The sequence below is a fragment of the Bacillus rossius genome (assembly GCF_032445375.1).
Source record: "Bacillus rossius redtenbacheri isolate Brsri chromosome 4 unlocalized genomic scaffold, Brsri_v3 Brsri_v3_scf4_2, whole genome shotgun sequence".
Taxonomy (NCBI): Eukaryota; Metazoa; Arthropoda; class Insecta; order Phasmatodea; family Bacillidae; genus Bacillus; species Bacillus rossius.
Window position 1 is genome coordinate 9,714,494 of NW_026962011.1, and position 14,757 is coordinate 9,729,250.

Sequence of the window (14,757 nt, forward strand, 5' to 3'; positions counted from 1 at the left end):
GGGTGGAGGAGGTCGAACTGCTGGTCTGGCCCCACGTTGGGCGCCAGCTAGTTGTTGTGGTGCAGCCTCCTCTTCTTCTCTGCTCGCACCCAGCCCTCTTGACAGAGAGCCAGCAGGGGTGGAGGAGGTCGAACTGCTGGTCTGGCCCCACGTTGGGCGCCAGCTAGTTGTGGTGGTGCAGTCTCCTCTTCTTCTCTGCTCACACCCAGCCCTCTTGACAGAGAGCCAGCAGGGGTGGAGGAGGTCGAACTGCTGGTCTGGCCCCACGTTGGGCGCCAGCTAGTTGTGGTGGTGCAGTCTCCTCTTCTTCTCTGCTCGCACCCAGCCCTCTTGACAGAGAGCCAGCAGGGGGGAGGAGGTCGAACTGCTGGTCTGGCCCCACGTTGGGCGCCAGCTAGTTGTGGTGGTGCAGTCTCCTCTTCTTCTCTGCTCGCACCCAGCCCTCTTGACAGAGAGCCAGCAGGGGTGGAGGAGGTCGAACTGCTGGTCTGGCCCCACGTTGGGCGCCAGCTAGTTGTGGTGATGCAGTCTCCTCTTCTTCTCTGCTCGCACCCAGCCCTCTTGACAGAGAGCCAGCAGGGGTGGAGGAGGTCGAACTGCTGGTTTGGCCCCACGTTGGGCGCCAGCTAATTTGTGGTGCGTCTCCTCGTCCTCCTCCTCTTCTCTCACCGAGCCCTCTCTTGGGTGAGAGCCAGGTATCCGGGGTGGAGAAGGTCTAAGCTGCTGGTCTTGCGGCAGGATTCACACTCGGCTGGTATGCAGGCGAATAGCTAGTGGGGTGAGGGATGGGACTAAACTATTAATTGAAAATGTCGGTATTTTACAAGGAACTTTTATTGACCTGAATGTCCAAACAGTTCAATTTGTCGCCTGCATCGGCTTTTACAACATACACTGAATTGATACACGGTACACCCTATCGTCAAGAAAGGGGGGGGGAAGACAAATTCCCTAGGCCGAGATAGGTCCTCGGATGGCCTGACTCGCGAAGGAGGGGTGCGAGCAGCAGAAAACGGATAGCCAGTTGTTCTGCTGCTCCCCCTATGATCGTCCTATGGCCAGTGGGCGGAATTCAGCCTCACTGGCCGTCGGGCCGATCAACTGACTTTCAGGTGGATGACCTCGCCTTTATATAGGGAGAAATGCGCGGGAACGAAGAAAAAGAAGGGAGGGGCGAACTAACTCCTCTTTGGAAGGGATGAGATGCGCGCGCATGAATCTCGCTGAAATTTCCCTGCCCTGGTGGTGGAAGTATAAACTAGATATTAATAATTAAAAAGAAAAGATAAATGTGGCATAAATAATTATATTTACATACATATATATTCAATCCTTTGTATTAAAAAGTATTATACTTGCTTTCACAACTTAATTAGTTAAATTTATACTATTATAAAAGATAAATACAGTTGGTAGATCGCCGGTCACAAGATGGCGTCACAATGTACATGTTTAGCTGTGGAAAGAGAAAAATATACATTTGTTTACACAACTCGTCCATATTTACTATTATATTTTGAAGTGCATTAATATGTGTGGTTATAGCGACGTGAAAAATAAAGGACAAAGATGGTTTGTTGCTTTAATGAATTATTCTATTGTTCGTCGCTTTGTTTATAACCTACGACGTCGCACAGATTCGTCGCCGCATATTACGTGAGTAGGCCTATTACCGAAATACCTTTTTCCCCGAATTGCTTCTGAACTTATTAAAACTCGTTTTGGGTTTAATTATAACGTAAAGTAACGTGATATTTAATATAGGGAGGGCGGGCAAGCGTCAGTAAGTATTTGAGATTTTTTACATAATTTACTCAACCACGTTACACTGTTTTTCTGTTTGTAAATGGAAGATAATTATTAATATAAAATTACAGATATTTGTAAATTTGCATATTTACATTAAAACAACTGAACCCTACAAAATATTGTTTGCAGTACTACTGAGTTCCGATTCTTACCCAGGCATTTATGCTTTGTGTTGTTTCAGTACCTCCAATAGTTAAAGTTATTTGTTACCTTTCCCTGAATAGCTTTCCAGTATTAATTGCGCATATAAATAAGTATGATAGAACAAAATGAAGTTAAATGGTTGAATATTCGAATTTTATAATTTAAAAAAATATATATTTGATTGAAAAATCAATTAAGATATAAAATTATGCGCAAATATTGGTAATAAATAGCCTACTCAGTATTATATCGAAACCGTATTTCATATATTCAAAAATAGCCATAGCCACGTGGTGTACAAAGTTAAAAAATTGTTATTGTAGTATATCAAACTATTTCTTGGCAGCTGGTTTCCAAAGGAATCTTTTTTAAAAGTACAGAAAAATTTTCTTCCTAAATTGGCCAGCTTCTGGGTGAGTGGTTCTAGTCTCCATGCTCTTCATGGTCACTCTTAGCAGCGAGAAGAGGTCACCAGAGTGAAGAATGCAGTTCCAGTGAACAAGTCTGATCTTCAACCGGCCAGCGTCGAACGTGAACTGAAAGCTGTTGAATACTGCTGCATATGAACTAACTAATGTCCGCGAGTCCTATGGCATGCTCACTGCTGACTGAACTTAGAAGACTCTGGTCGACTCATGCTGGAATAATAATTTCTCCGTAATTCATGCCCTAAACTCGTGCACACGGCTTGTTTCATTTCTTGCGTCGGTCTACTTTAAATACATGAATGGATGAAAGTATATTTAAATAAAAACGGGTTCACTATATTATAAGGTTGCATAAAACCTATAAAATGTGATTACATAACACAAGAATGCTGGGATATTATAACTAACTGTTAGGAACAAAAAAAATACTATCCACACGTTTGACTGCTATATCCAATGCCCGCGCAGGCTGTTTCTTCCTTGTAATTAGCGACCGTCTACAAGACTGGCCACTCAGGAGGAGTTTGCTTCCGCACTGAATAACTGTGATTGCTCAGTCACGAAACACATAAGATGCTACAGTGTTCAAACTCTCAGCTAGTCTCGAAATCACTTCGCGAAAAATACATGCCCAAACGAACAGTGAAATCTTATGAACTGCTTCGTTTAAAACCAAAAACCAGCGTCTGTTCAAATTTATTTAAAAAATTGGTACTGATTATCATAAACTGCAACTGAAAAATATTCTTATTTCAATAAAAGATAAATAAGATGTCATATTTATTCGACCCTTCCAACTGATCGTCTCAAAACTTACAAAGGCAACAACTATCGCGCCACAGGGAAAAGGGCACTCAGGAGTGGAAGGGCCCCTCGAACTGGTGGTGGAAGGCGGTGACGCGCCGTCGCACGGGGTCCACCACGAGGTACGCGAAGTTCTGCACGTGCCCCGGGTTCCTGGGGTAGAAGGCCAGCCCCCTGGAGTCCTTGGCCGCCACGCGCAGCACCACGGACGTCACGCAAACCTCGTCCGTGGCGGCGTCCTTACGCACCCTGCGATCACACGCCGCGTTCTTTTCAACCAGGCGGGTGCATCTTCGTACAGCCTGCCGACGCGAATTGCGCCGTTAAGAAAAATTATTTTTGGGGGAGGGGGGGGGGGTGGGGTGGTATAGAAAATAATCTCAAAATCTAAAAAACGGTTTATCGGTTGACATTAATTTCCCCTAAGTATTATAGTTTGGAGGTTCCGGCGCCAGGGTTCAGGGTGTGGAGCTGTGAGTACGGCCGTCATATTGTATTGTGACGTCACGGCGGCCATATTGTATGACGACCTTTGACCTTCAAAATTGGTAAAATTTGTCAAAATTTGTCAAATTATGCTTAAATCTACTCAAAATTCGCCAAAATTAACTAAAATTTCCATTTTTTTTGTAAAAAAATTCCGCCAAAAATTCTCAAAAAATTCCACAATTCGAAAATTAGGATTTAGAAAACCTTAAAAGCCATTTTGCATTAGAAAGAAGACAAATTCCTAAAAGAGGCTTTAACATCCATGTCTACAGCCTCCTATAAGCCGTTTCTAGGAATTAGGATGCCATGAACCACGTCTTGGATTATGACGTCACTGTGGTAATTTCCGTTACGGCTGCCGTTTTAAAATCCGTAATTTTTATGTTAGAAATTCGGGAATAATTTTAAAAATCATAAAAGAAACATTAATCATTTGAATTGAATAATAAAAAATTAATAAAAAATATAAAAAAATGTGCACTTACGTATTGGGGCTCGGAGTTCTCGGTTCGAACCGGCGAGGTAAAAAAAAAAAACGTCAGATCCTTCCTCCACGGAAGCCACCGAAAATGTGACCTCCCACCACTTTTACCAAGGTATATATATCAACTAAGTAGTATGACGTCATGTCCGCCATCTAAAAATCAGTAATTATTATCCTTTTTAAAAAAATCTAAAATTTATAACGAAATTAATTAATTAAACTTTAATAGAATATTACTTAAAAACCACTGCGGCACATATCGTTACGGTCGCCATAGTGGATTCTATAAATGTTGCATGTTTCGTTACACCCGCCATCTTGGTTGAGTATGATATCATCGTTACACTTTTCGTTATGGTCGCCATTTTGGGTTATAGATCGTTGCACTTTTCGTTACGGGCGCCATCTTTAAAATCCATTATTTTAATGCTAGAAATTCCGAAAAAATTCCAAAAAATATTTTAAAGTTGTTTGCTTCAAATGTTTAGTTATTTTAACGATTTGGGTCCTGGGTTAGATTCCCGACGAGAGTAAACCAGTAATGTATTAATATATTTAAAACATTCTCAATAAAAAGTAATAAAAAGTATTATGTCACACTCGACATTTTGAATTATGTCACCACTGTATCGATTATCGTTACGGCCGCCATTTTGAAAATCTTTATTTATTATCCGATTTTAATGAAAAAAGTTCTAAAGTCGTTAAAAATAACTTATTAATATACTGATTTATTAGATCGATTCCCGTCCTTGGTTCGAAACCGGAAAGAGCAAAAAATAAAAAAACGATATTTCCTTCCTCCACGGAAGCCACCTACAGACTGACCTCCCACCACCAATACCAAGGTACATATCGTCAACTGGTATGACTGAAAGTCCGCCATCTTGTCTTCGTCTACTGGAGGCCACCATCTTGTTTTCGTGTTATGTGTGTTCTTTTCGTTACATTTGCTTCCTTTTCATTAAATGTGCTTCCGTTTGTGGTTCCTGTTTGTGATTGTGCTTTCAAATGTGCTTCCTTTTTGAGATTGTGCTTCCAAATGTGCCGTCTTTTTGTGGTTGTGCTTCCAAATGTGCTTCCTTTTCGATGATTGTGCTTCGGATTGCTCTTCCTTTTCGGTGATTGTGCTTCCGATTGCGCGTCCTTGTCTATATTTGTGCTTCCGATTGATTATTGTGCTTCCTTTTCGTTTATGTGCGTCTTTTTCTATGATTGTGCTTCCGATTGCGCTTCCTTTTCATTAAATGCTTGAACTGCTTGAACGTTGTGTGGTCATTGCGTACATTGCGAGTACAATGCGTGTATTGCCCGTCAACTGCGTGAACATTACGTCTTGGAGAAAATGGAGCTGATGGAGCTCTTGGAGCACTTGATGCTGATGGGCAATTGGAACATTCGAGCCAAATGTATATGGACCTGATGGCGCGAATCGGAGCTTTAGGAGCCTAGCTTACATTGGTGATATCGAATTACTGAGACGAGATAATATCACACCGCATCGAGTTTTTACGATGATATGGGCTTTGACTCGTGTATTATAGTTCTTGATTTGACTAGCAAATTATTCCATCGGGTGCATGTATATCAGCGAGTCCTAGACAGCAGGTCACTCAGTTTGTTACTGACGTCGGCGGTGTAAGGATCACCTAGTTTGTTTCATCTGGTGCATAAGTCACGTAATTACCTGTTCTTGTGAACTCGATGGCATCTTTACCGTCTTTAACGTCGAACTTGATGGAGCTTGTACCATCGACTACGGGAACTCTAACGTCAACACTGGAGAAGACTTAAACAGTTGTGGTACCACCAGCAGAAGAGAGCTTAATGACTTCAGTGCTGGCTGCACAGGAAACCTCGGCGAACGCTGTTTCGCCCTCGATGGAGACTTCAATGATGGTGATTCGTAAAACAAATAACAAACATCGGTGCCGTTACTGTGACAAGATTTTCTCAAACATCAGCAATGCCCGTCGACACGAGAAGAGAGATTGTGCTAAGAATCCTCCTCGCAAAATGTTTGCTTGTGAGAAATGTCATATGCAGTTTGTCAGAAAAAATAATACGAAAACGCACATGAAGACATGTAAAGGTCCTGCTGTGCGGCAGAATGTAAAGATTTCTATACAACAACGATGCATTTATGTTCATAAAAGTATGCCTGGAAATGGTACAACTGTGGCAACGCCAGTATCTGGATTAGATATGAAAGGCTCGTCTTCATCACGGTATCCTTGCAGCTACTGTGATACGTCGTTCGCATTTTCCCATGATGCACGAAGACATTAGCGGAGCAAATGCAAGAATAATCCTTCTCGTATAAAGTTTCGCTACATTGAGTGTCATGTTTGGTTTACTCGCATTGACAGTTTCCATCATTATGCGATAAAATGTAAAGGTGAAGTTTGTACGCCTACTGTTTAACTACCCGCAGAAATTACGACTCCTCGCTTTAGATTGGAGACTCGTAAGCGTACAAGCAAGAAAACCGATGTGCAGCAACCGATTGCTATGGCGCCTGGACATGGAACTAAACCTAAGACTGTGTTCGGTACATTACAGGTGAATTATAATGGCTTCTACTTGGCAGGGTCTGCATTTCGTGGAATATTGAAATACTACTATTATCTAAATTCGATAAGTGAGTCGAAGGACATTTGTACTTTTCTTGATGATATCAGACAGGACATAATCAATCAGATTACTGAAGACGTAGCAAAAAACTGTCCATTAAAATATAACTTGTTGTTGGACTGTATATATGGAAAGCCATATCCGTTCGATGACAACGTGAAGAAGTGTGAATTCAAGACATTGGCCGCAGTAATTTAAAGTTCTGACGACGTGAAGCAAACTGTTAAACATGGTGTCCAGAAACTCTGTCAAAAAGAAGAGGACTATGTCAGTAAACATTCTGGCTGGTCTCTCTGTAGTACAACCTGATTGGAGCTAAGAATTAGTCATTTCACGCCTATGCAGACCTAAATGTTTATAAGATTGCTAACCTTCATAGGGTGATCCAATAGTAGAAAAGAAATGAAGTAATAAATATTAGTTTGTAAAAGAAATTGCTGTGTTTTATTCCTCGAACATGTCACTATTATGCTAAATTGATGTTTTATTAAATTAATTTTATATCGTCCAGGGATCGAACCAAGTTTCGAATCAATCATTACTTTATTGAGTGAATTTTTTGATGAGTTTTGGATTTTTTTCCCGAATCTCTAGCTAAATAATTACACGATTCCAAAATAGTGCCCAAATTTCAAGATGGAGGTCACCTCAGTAATAATAAATGATAACTAAACTATAGCGGGTTAGAATAAAACTAGCATGATAGTAATGCACTCTATAAGACGAGTACACACACACGATGGTGTCCTCCAGCAGACGAAAAAAAAAAGATGGTGGTAATGTCCTCTAGCAGGTGGTAGCTACTGGTAGCATGTACTGAACACAGAATTCCGAATCCATGATGGTCGTCAAGGTCAAGGTAAAAGTTCAAAGTCAAGGTTCAAGGTAAAATTTCAAGGTAAGGTCAAATTTCAAGGTCAGGTCTAATTTCAAGGTAAGGTCAAATTTCAAGGTCAATATTAAGTTCAAGGTCGAAGTTCAAGGTCAATATGAAATTTAAAGATCTAATTTCAAGGTCAAAGATCAAGGACATGGTCAAAGTTCAATTTCAAGGTCTAAGTTCAATGCCAACAGTCGAGGTCCAAGGTATGGTGAACAGAAAATTACACTCTAGCAGACGAAAACAAGATGGTAGCCTCCAGCGGACGAAGAAAAGATGGCGGACATTCAGTCATACCAGTTGACGATATATGCCTTGGTATTGGTGGTGGCAGGTCAGTCTGTAGGTGGCTTCCGTGGAGAAAGGATATTTTATTTTTGTCTTACCAGTTTCGAACCAAGGACGGGAATCGATCTAATCAATCAGTATATTAATAAGTTATTTTTAACGAATTTAGAACTTTTTTCATTAAAATCGTATAATAAATAAAGATTTTCAAAATGGCGGCCGTAACGATAATCGATACAGTGGTGACATAATTCAAAATGTCGAGTGTGGCATAAGACTATTTATTACTTTTTATTGAGAATGTTTTAAATATACTAATAAATACTGGTTTACTCTCGTCGGGAATCTAACCGAGGACCCAAATCGTTTAAATAACTAAACATTTTAAGCAAACAATTTTTAAAATATTTTTTGGAATTGTTTCGGAATTTCTAGAATTAAAATTACGGATTTTCAAGATGGCGGCCGTAACGAAAAGTGCAACGATCTATAACCCAAAATGGCGACGATAACGAATAGTGTAAGGATGATATCATACTCAAACAAGATGGCGGGTGTAACGAAACATGCAACATTTATAGAATCAAATATGGCGACCGTAACGATATGTGCAACAGTGGTTTTTAAGTAAAATTTTATTAAACTTTTATTTATTAATTTTGTTAGAATTTTTTGAATTTTTTTATTAAAATCGGATAATAATTACTTATTTTCAAGATGGCAGAGATGACTTCAAACTAGTTGATGATATATACCTTGTTATAAGTGGTGGGAGGTTACATTTTCGGTGGCTTTCGTGGAGGAAGGATCTGATGTAATTTTTTTTTACCTCGCCAGGTTCGAACCGAGGACATCCGAGCTCAAATACGTAAGTGAAAATTTTTTATATTTTTTTATTAAATGTTTATTATTAATTTCGATTGATTTTTTTTATGATTTTTAAAAATTTTCCCGATTTTCTAACATAAAAATTACGGATTTTCCAGATGGCAGCCGTAACGGAAATTACCACAGTGACATCATAATCCAAGATGGGAGTCATGGCATCCTAATTCCTAGAAACGGCTTATCGGAGGCTGTATTCGTGGATGTTTAAGCCTCTTTTAGGAATTTGTCTTCTTTCTAATGCAAAATGGCTTTTAAGGTTTTCTAAATCCTAATTTTCGAATTGTGGAATTTTTTGAGAATTTTTGGCGGGATTTTTTTTACCAAATATGGAAATTTTGGCGAATTTTGGGTAAATTTTGGCAGATTTTAATAAATTTTGACAAATTTTACACATTTTGAAGATCAAAGGTCAAGGTCATCCAATATGGTCGCCGTGACGTCACAATCCAATATGGCAGCCGTACACACCGTACACACAGCTCCTCCACACCCTGAACCCTGGCGCCGGAACCCCCAAAGTATGCTGCTCCCCTAAATTATAATATTTTGCTTAGTATTTTAGTTTTATATCTGCATTAAAATACGATTTTTATAAACATATTTTCGAACATTTCCTGGGCTAGGACCCCCGGACCACCTGTTGTCACTATCAAATTCAAAGTCCTAGGTAAGTATCTGTTGTTTTTTTTTTGGGGGGGGGGGGAAGTGGGGACTATTGTTATTTCAAGGAGGGGGAGAAATGTGCCATCATCATTGTGGGGGGGGGGATGGGCACCACAGTTTTGACCACTAAAGGTGACACCGTCACCTCTACACGCAAGGCGATCAGCTTGTCTGCAGTCTATTCATATTTTAGTGTCATCACATATTATTTCACGAGATTAACAACAATGTAGCTGTATTCTAAAGGAAAAAAATGTGATCAACCGCCACGCGCTACACTTCAGTTATCAACTTGAACCGTAAAACAATAATTCTCTTGAATGGTAAACCTAAATTAATAAAGTACACAATGGATCTTCACACTGGAGGTTTAAAATTGTAACAAACATGGAGAAGAAAAACATGCAAAAAGTCTACCTTACAGTTGTCTCTACTTTCCTCCTGAGCGTTGCAATTTTCGTTACGCTCTTATTAGTAAGTCTCAACTTTTATACTAACGGGTGTAAAGTACTTTCCCTTAAAAAATTTAGATTTTATCTAAATACACTTTTGTAACTGGTAAAAACAAAAACTGACGATCAACTACGCGAGCAGTTTCATGAAAGATATTCAAAGTTAGAACTCGAAAGCAAAATATATATAGCTCTTTAAATCGGCAAGCGGCCCATGGATATGTATGTTATCTCTTCATTGTGATACTGCGATAAGAAATTTTACGTCAGACTTTGCTTGTATTGCATAGTTCTCACTAACTAAATGCAACCAACAAATACAAAATGTACTCAATTATGTTAACAGAAGAGAAGCCAGCACACTTCCCAATACTTACAAGAAAGGTGCAAGCGTGTGGATTTTTTTTTTATTGCTGACTATCGAGAAAATGTTGGAGAGTCAAATAAATTTTTTTCATGGCTATAATAAAGTGAATGCAAATAAACAACAGTTTTGTTCCGCTTTTCAAACACTATAATTAGGTATGTATAAAATATGTCATATAATTAATGTAGTTTAGTTTTTCAAAGATATATTCTATATAATTATTCCGAAAAATCTATGGGGCCTATTTTTAACAAATGTTTTTAAATTTAATTTTGTATGCAAAAGTCGGAGTTGCAGCCAAGGGTAATACATATATGACGGTTTCTATAATATCATTGTTTCAAAACCTTGCCCTAGGCGCAGTAGATTTTGAATGGCGCATTCGCTCCAACATCCAGTGGGTACAATGACGAAGAAACGACCGCATAACAATTGAGTAAGCTCTGGCTTTCTCTACCGCATTGTAATCGATGCCAGATTTATGACTGTCGAGCAATAATAAAACTGGATCTGAGGAATTGGTCTGGTGTGCGTTATAACATGATCTAAGTATTTATTATAAACTCCGTAGCTATTATATATTCAGATCTGATTCCTGCACGAATGAATTCCAATGGTATATGCCTTTGACAAACCAAATTGTCTCGGAAAACAAACATAGGAGGAAAAGTTATACTAATGAGTTTGCTGCCAGTTTTATAGCCAAAATTAACATTTAATCCTGATTTTAATTTCTTTACTGATATGTATGTCATATGACAAATATCATATTCTCTTACAACCTTATTTAATAAATATATCTGTAACTCATTTTATCGAATTTTTAGTGATAGTACCCCTCATTGATTTTCTCTTATAAGTCAAAATCATACACTGAAATAACATTAATTATGAATTCGGGGTTGGAAGAACGAGGTAAGTTTTTCCGAAGTCACAACTACATTCTCACCTTACACCGAAACAGGAACACATCCCCAAATGACATGCACCTACGTAAGTAAAGGCAAATGTTAGCACAGGTTATGAAAATAACTTCGTGTCGACTTTAACACGTCATTACTAGATGATTGAATTCTTACACATACCAAAAATATTACAGATAACTATCAAATAAGTGAGAAAAAAAATCAAATAAACTTACATGTGCTAGAGGCGATATCACAGTACACCACAGGACTTTCTAAGATAAGTGTTTGTCGGTGCGCATATTCTTTTCACTCCTCTCGGAGCTAATTCAATGAGGAAAATTGAGCCTGGTAACTTTTGACCCTGCTCTTCCATACACTATAGATAATGAGAAACAAAATGTCTACTGCTGCCAAGCAACTGGAGGAAACATCTCATTTACACAGGATCAGAGAATCTGAACAAATAGTTAACAGTCTTTAGCTTTCGTTACAGACTATCTAAAGAGCGCAACACAAAGTTGACGTCAGGTTACATTTAAAACCGAACAGTCTACATCAGTTAAAGTTGTTTGACGAACGACAGAAAGAATATCATAATTTAGATAGTATGTTTTCGTGTTTGATGCCATTCATGTGTACATTTAAAGCACCGCTTGCGGCTCAGTTCTTTGGTCTTACACAACACCACAAGTAGCTACATACGACTGTTATAATTTCCACTCTCGATGGAGACTATACGAAGATGAGCTCGATGATCACCTGACAAGGTCCTTGTAGAGCATCTTGGTGGTGTCCAGGTAGGGCTGGATGTCGTCCTCGTACTGACACCACTGGCCTCCCAGACACAGGAACTGGAAGATCCTGAAGATGAACTCTTGGCGGAGAGTGTCTGGGATGATGTGGTATCTCTCACTTTCTGGGTCCAGCAGCACCTGCCAAACACGACACATCCATTATGGCTTTTCCCCGCTTCGCTTCGTCAAGACTACCGGAGTCAACTCGAATCCATGTTGTACCTATAACCACTGTTCAATTACAACTGCAGGTGCATTTGCTGGGGTTATTTAAGTAGTATATTATAGTTCCTCCGGGCACTGGCTCTGGCGCGTGGAGCCGGGAGCCGGTCCACCATCTTGTATTCAGACGTCACGGCGGACATCTTGAATGACCTGCGCCTTGAACTTTGCCTTTGATCTTGACAATTGGCCTTCAAAATATACCAAAATTTTCCAAAATTTGCCCAAAATTCCTCAAAATTTGCCAAAATATCCATTTTTTTTTTTTGGAAAAATATTCCGCCAAAAAATCTCAAAAAATTAGAAAAATAAAAAAATTCTCTTTTCGAGAGAAAAAATGCTGTTTCGAGGGAAAATGTTCCGTTTTTAGCCCATAAAAATAACAGCGGCTAGAAATGACCATATATAGGCATAATCATTCATGTCTACAGCCTCCGATAAGCCTCTGACGTCATCATGGATTATGACATCACCATTGCAATTTCCGTTACAGCTGCCATCTTGATAATCCATAATTATTATCCGATTTTAATGAAAGAAATTCAAAATTATAAAACAAAATTAATATTTAAATTTGAATTAAAATCATTTAAAAAATACCGTTGCGATTTCCATTACGGCCCCCAACTTGAAAATCTGTAAATTTTATGTTAGAAAATCTGGAAAATTTTTAAAATTCATACTAAAATCAATCAATCGAATTGAATAAGAAAAAAATTAATAAAAAAATTATTAAAAAAATTTAATGTACACTTACATGATGGAGCTCGGAGTCCTTGGTTGGAACCTGGTAAGGGCAAACAAAAATAAAAATGACGACCGATCCTTCCTCCACGTAAGCCGCTGGCAGACTGACCTCCCACCACTTATGTCAAGGTATATATATCGTCAGCAAGTATGACATCATGTCCACCATCTCGGAAAGCTATATTTATTATCCAATTTTAATGAAAAAAGTTTTAAAATTAAAAAATAATTATCAAAATTTGATTTAAAAAATTAAAAAAAAACAGTTGCATGTTTCGTTATGGCCGCCATCTTGAAAATCCGTAACTTCAATGCTAGAAATTCCAAAAAATTCCAAAAAATATTTTAAAAACTGCATACAACAAATGTTTATTTACAAAACGAATTCGGTCCTCGGTTCGATTTTCAGCGAGAGTAACCAGTAATTTATTAAAGTAATCAAAAAAATCTCTATAAAAATTAATAAAAACGCCTTACGTAACGATCGGAAATTTTAATAATGTCACCACTGTATCAATTATTTTAATAGATGCCATCTTGAAAATCTTTATTTATTATCCGATTTTAATGAGAAAAAGTTCAAAATTCAAAAAAAAAATTAACTTATTTGGATACTTATTGATTATATCGATTCCTGTCCTTGGTTCGAAACTGGTAAGAGAAAAAAATAAAAAAACCCAACAGATCCTTCCTCCATGGAAGCCACCTCTCACCACCAATACCAAGGTATATATCTTCAACTGGTATGACGTCATGTCCGCCACCTTGCCTTCGTCCGCTGGATCGTGTGTGTACTCGTCTTATAGAGTGCATTACCATCATGCTAGTTTTATTCTAACCCGCTATAGTTCAGTTATCATTTATTATTACTGAGGTGCCCTCCTTCTTGAAATTTGAGCACTATTTTGTAATCGTGTAATTAATTAGCTAGAGATTCGGGAAAAAATCCAAAACTCATCAAAAAATTCACTCAATAAAGTAATGATTGATTCGAAACTTGGTTCGATCTCTGGACGATATAAAATTAATTTAATAAAACATCAATTTAGCATAATAGTGACATGTTCGAGGAATAAAACACAGCAATTTCTTTTCCAAACTAATATTTATTACTTCATTTCTTTTCTACTATAGGATCACCCTGCGAAGGTTAGCAATATTATAAACATTTAGGTCTGCATAGGCGTGAAATGACTAATTCTTAGCTCCAATCGGGTTATACTAGTGAGAGAGACCAGCCAGAACGTTTATTGACATAGTACTCTTCTTTTTGACAGAGTTTCTGGACACCATGTTTAACAGTTTGCTTCACGTCGTCAGAACTTTAAATTACTGCGGCCAATGTCTTGATCGTACACTTCTTCACGTTGTCATCGAACGGATATGACTTCCCATGTATAGAGTCCAGCCACATGTTATATTTTAAAGGAATGTTTGTTGCTACATCATCAGAAAGCTGATTTATAATAAACTGCCTGATACCGTCAAGGAAAATAAAAAAATGTCTTTGGCTCCAAATGCTTTAACAGCTCCAAAACTCAAAAGCTCCAAAAGCTATACATCTCCAAATCTCCAACATCTCCAAAGCTCCAAATCTCCAACAGCTACAAAGCTCCAACAGCTCCAAAGTTCTAATAGTCTTTGGCTCCATCAGTCTATGACTACAAAAGTCTTTTAGCTCCAAAGCTCCAACAGCATTAAAGCTCCAAAACTCCAACAGATCCAAAGCTCCAAATGCTCCAACAGCTGCAAAGCT

The 14,757-nt window shown here is 38.5% G+C and overlaps 1 protein-coding gene across 1 annotated transcript in view; it reads right to left on the reverse strand.

Moving 5' to 3' along the window:
• Positions 1-3,148: 3,148 nt before the first annotated feature.
• LOC134541906 (cilia- and flagella-associated protein 300-like) overlaps positions 3,149-14,757 on the reverse strand; it is a 39,032-nt gene continuing 27,423 nt past the window's right edge. The window contains exons 5-6 of the mRNA XM_063385644.1: positions 11,998-12,170; positions 3,149-3,434 (exon numbers count right to left, since the gene is read on the reverse strand). Coding sequence (XP_063241714.1) covers positions 3,236-3,434; positions 11,998-12,170 — 372 coding nt within the window. The 3' untranslated portion in view covers positions 3,149-3,235. The remainder of the gene's footprint in view (positions 3,435-11,997; positions 12,171-14,757) is intronic.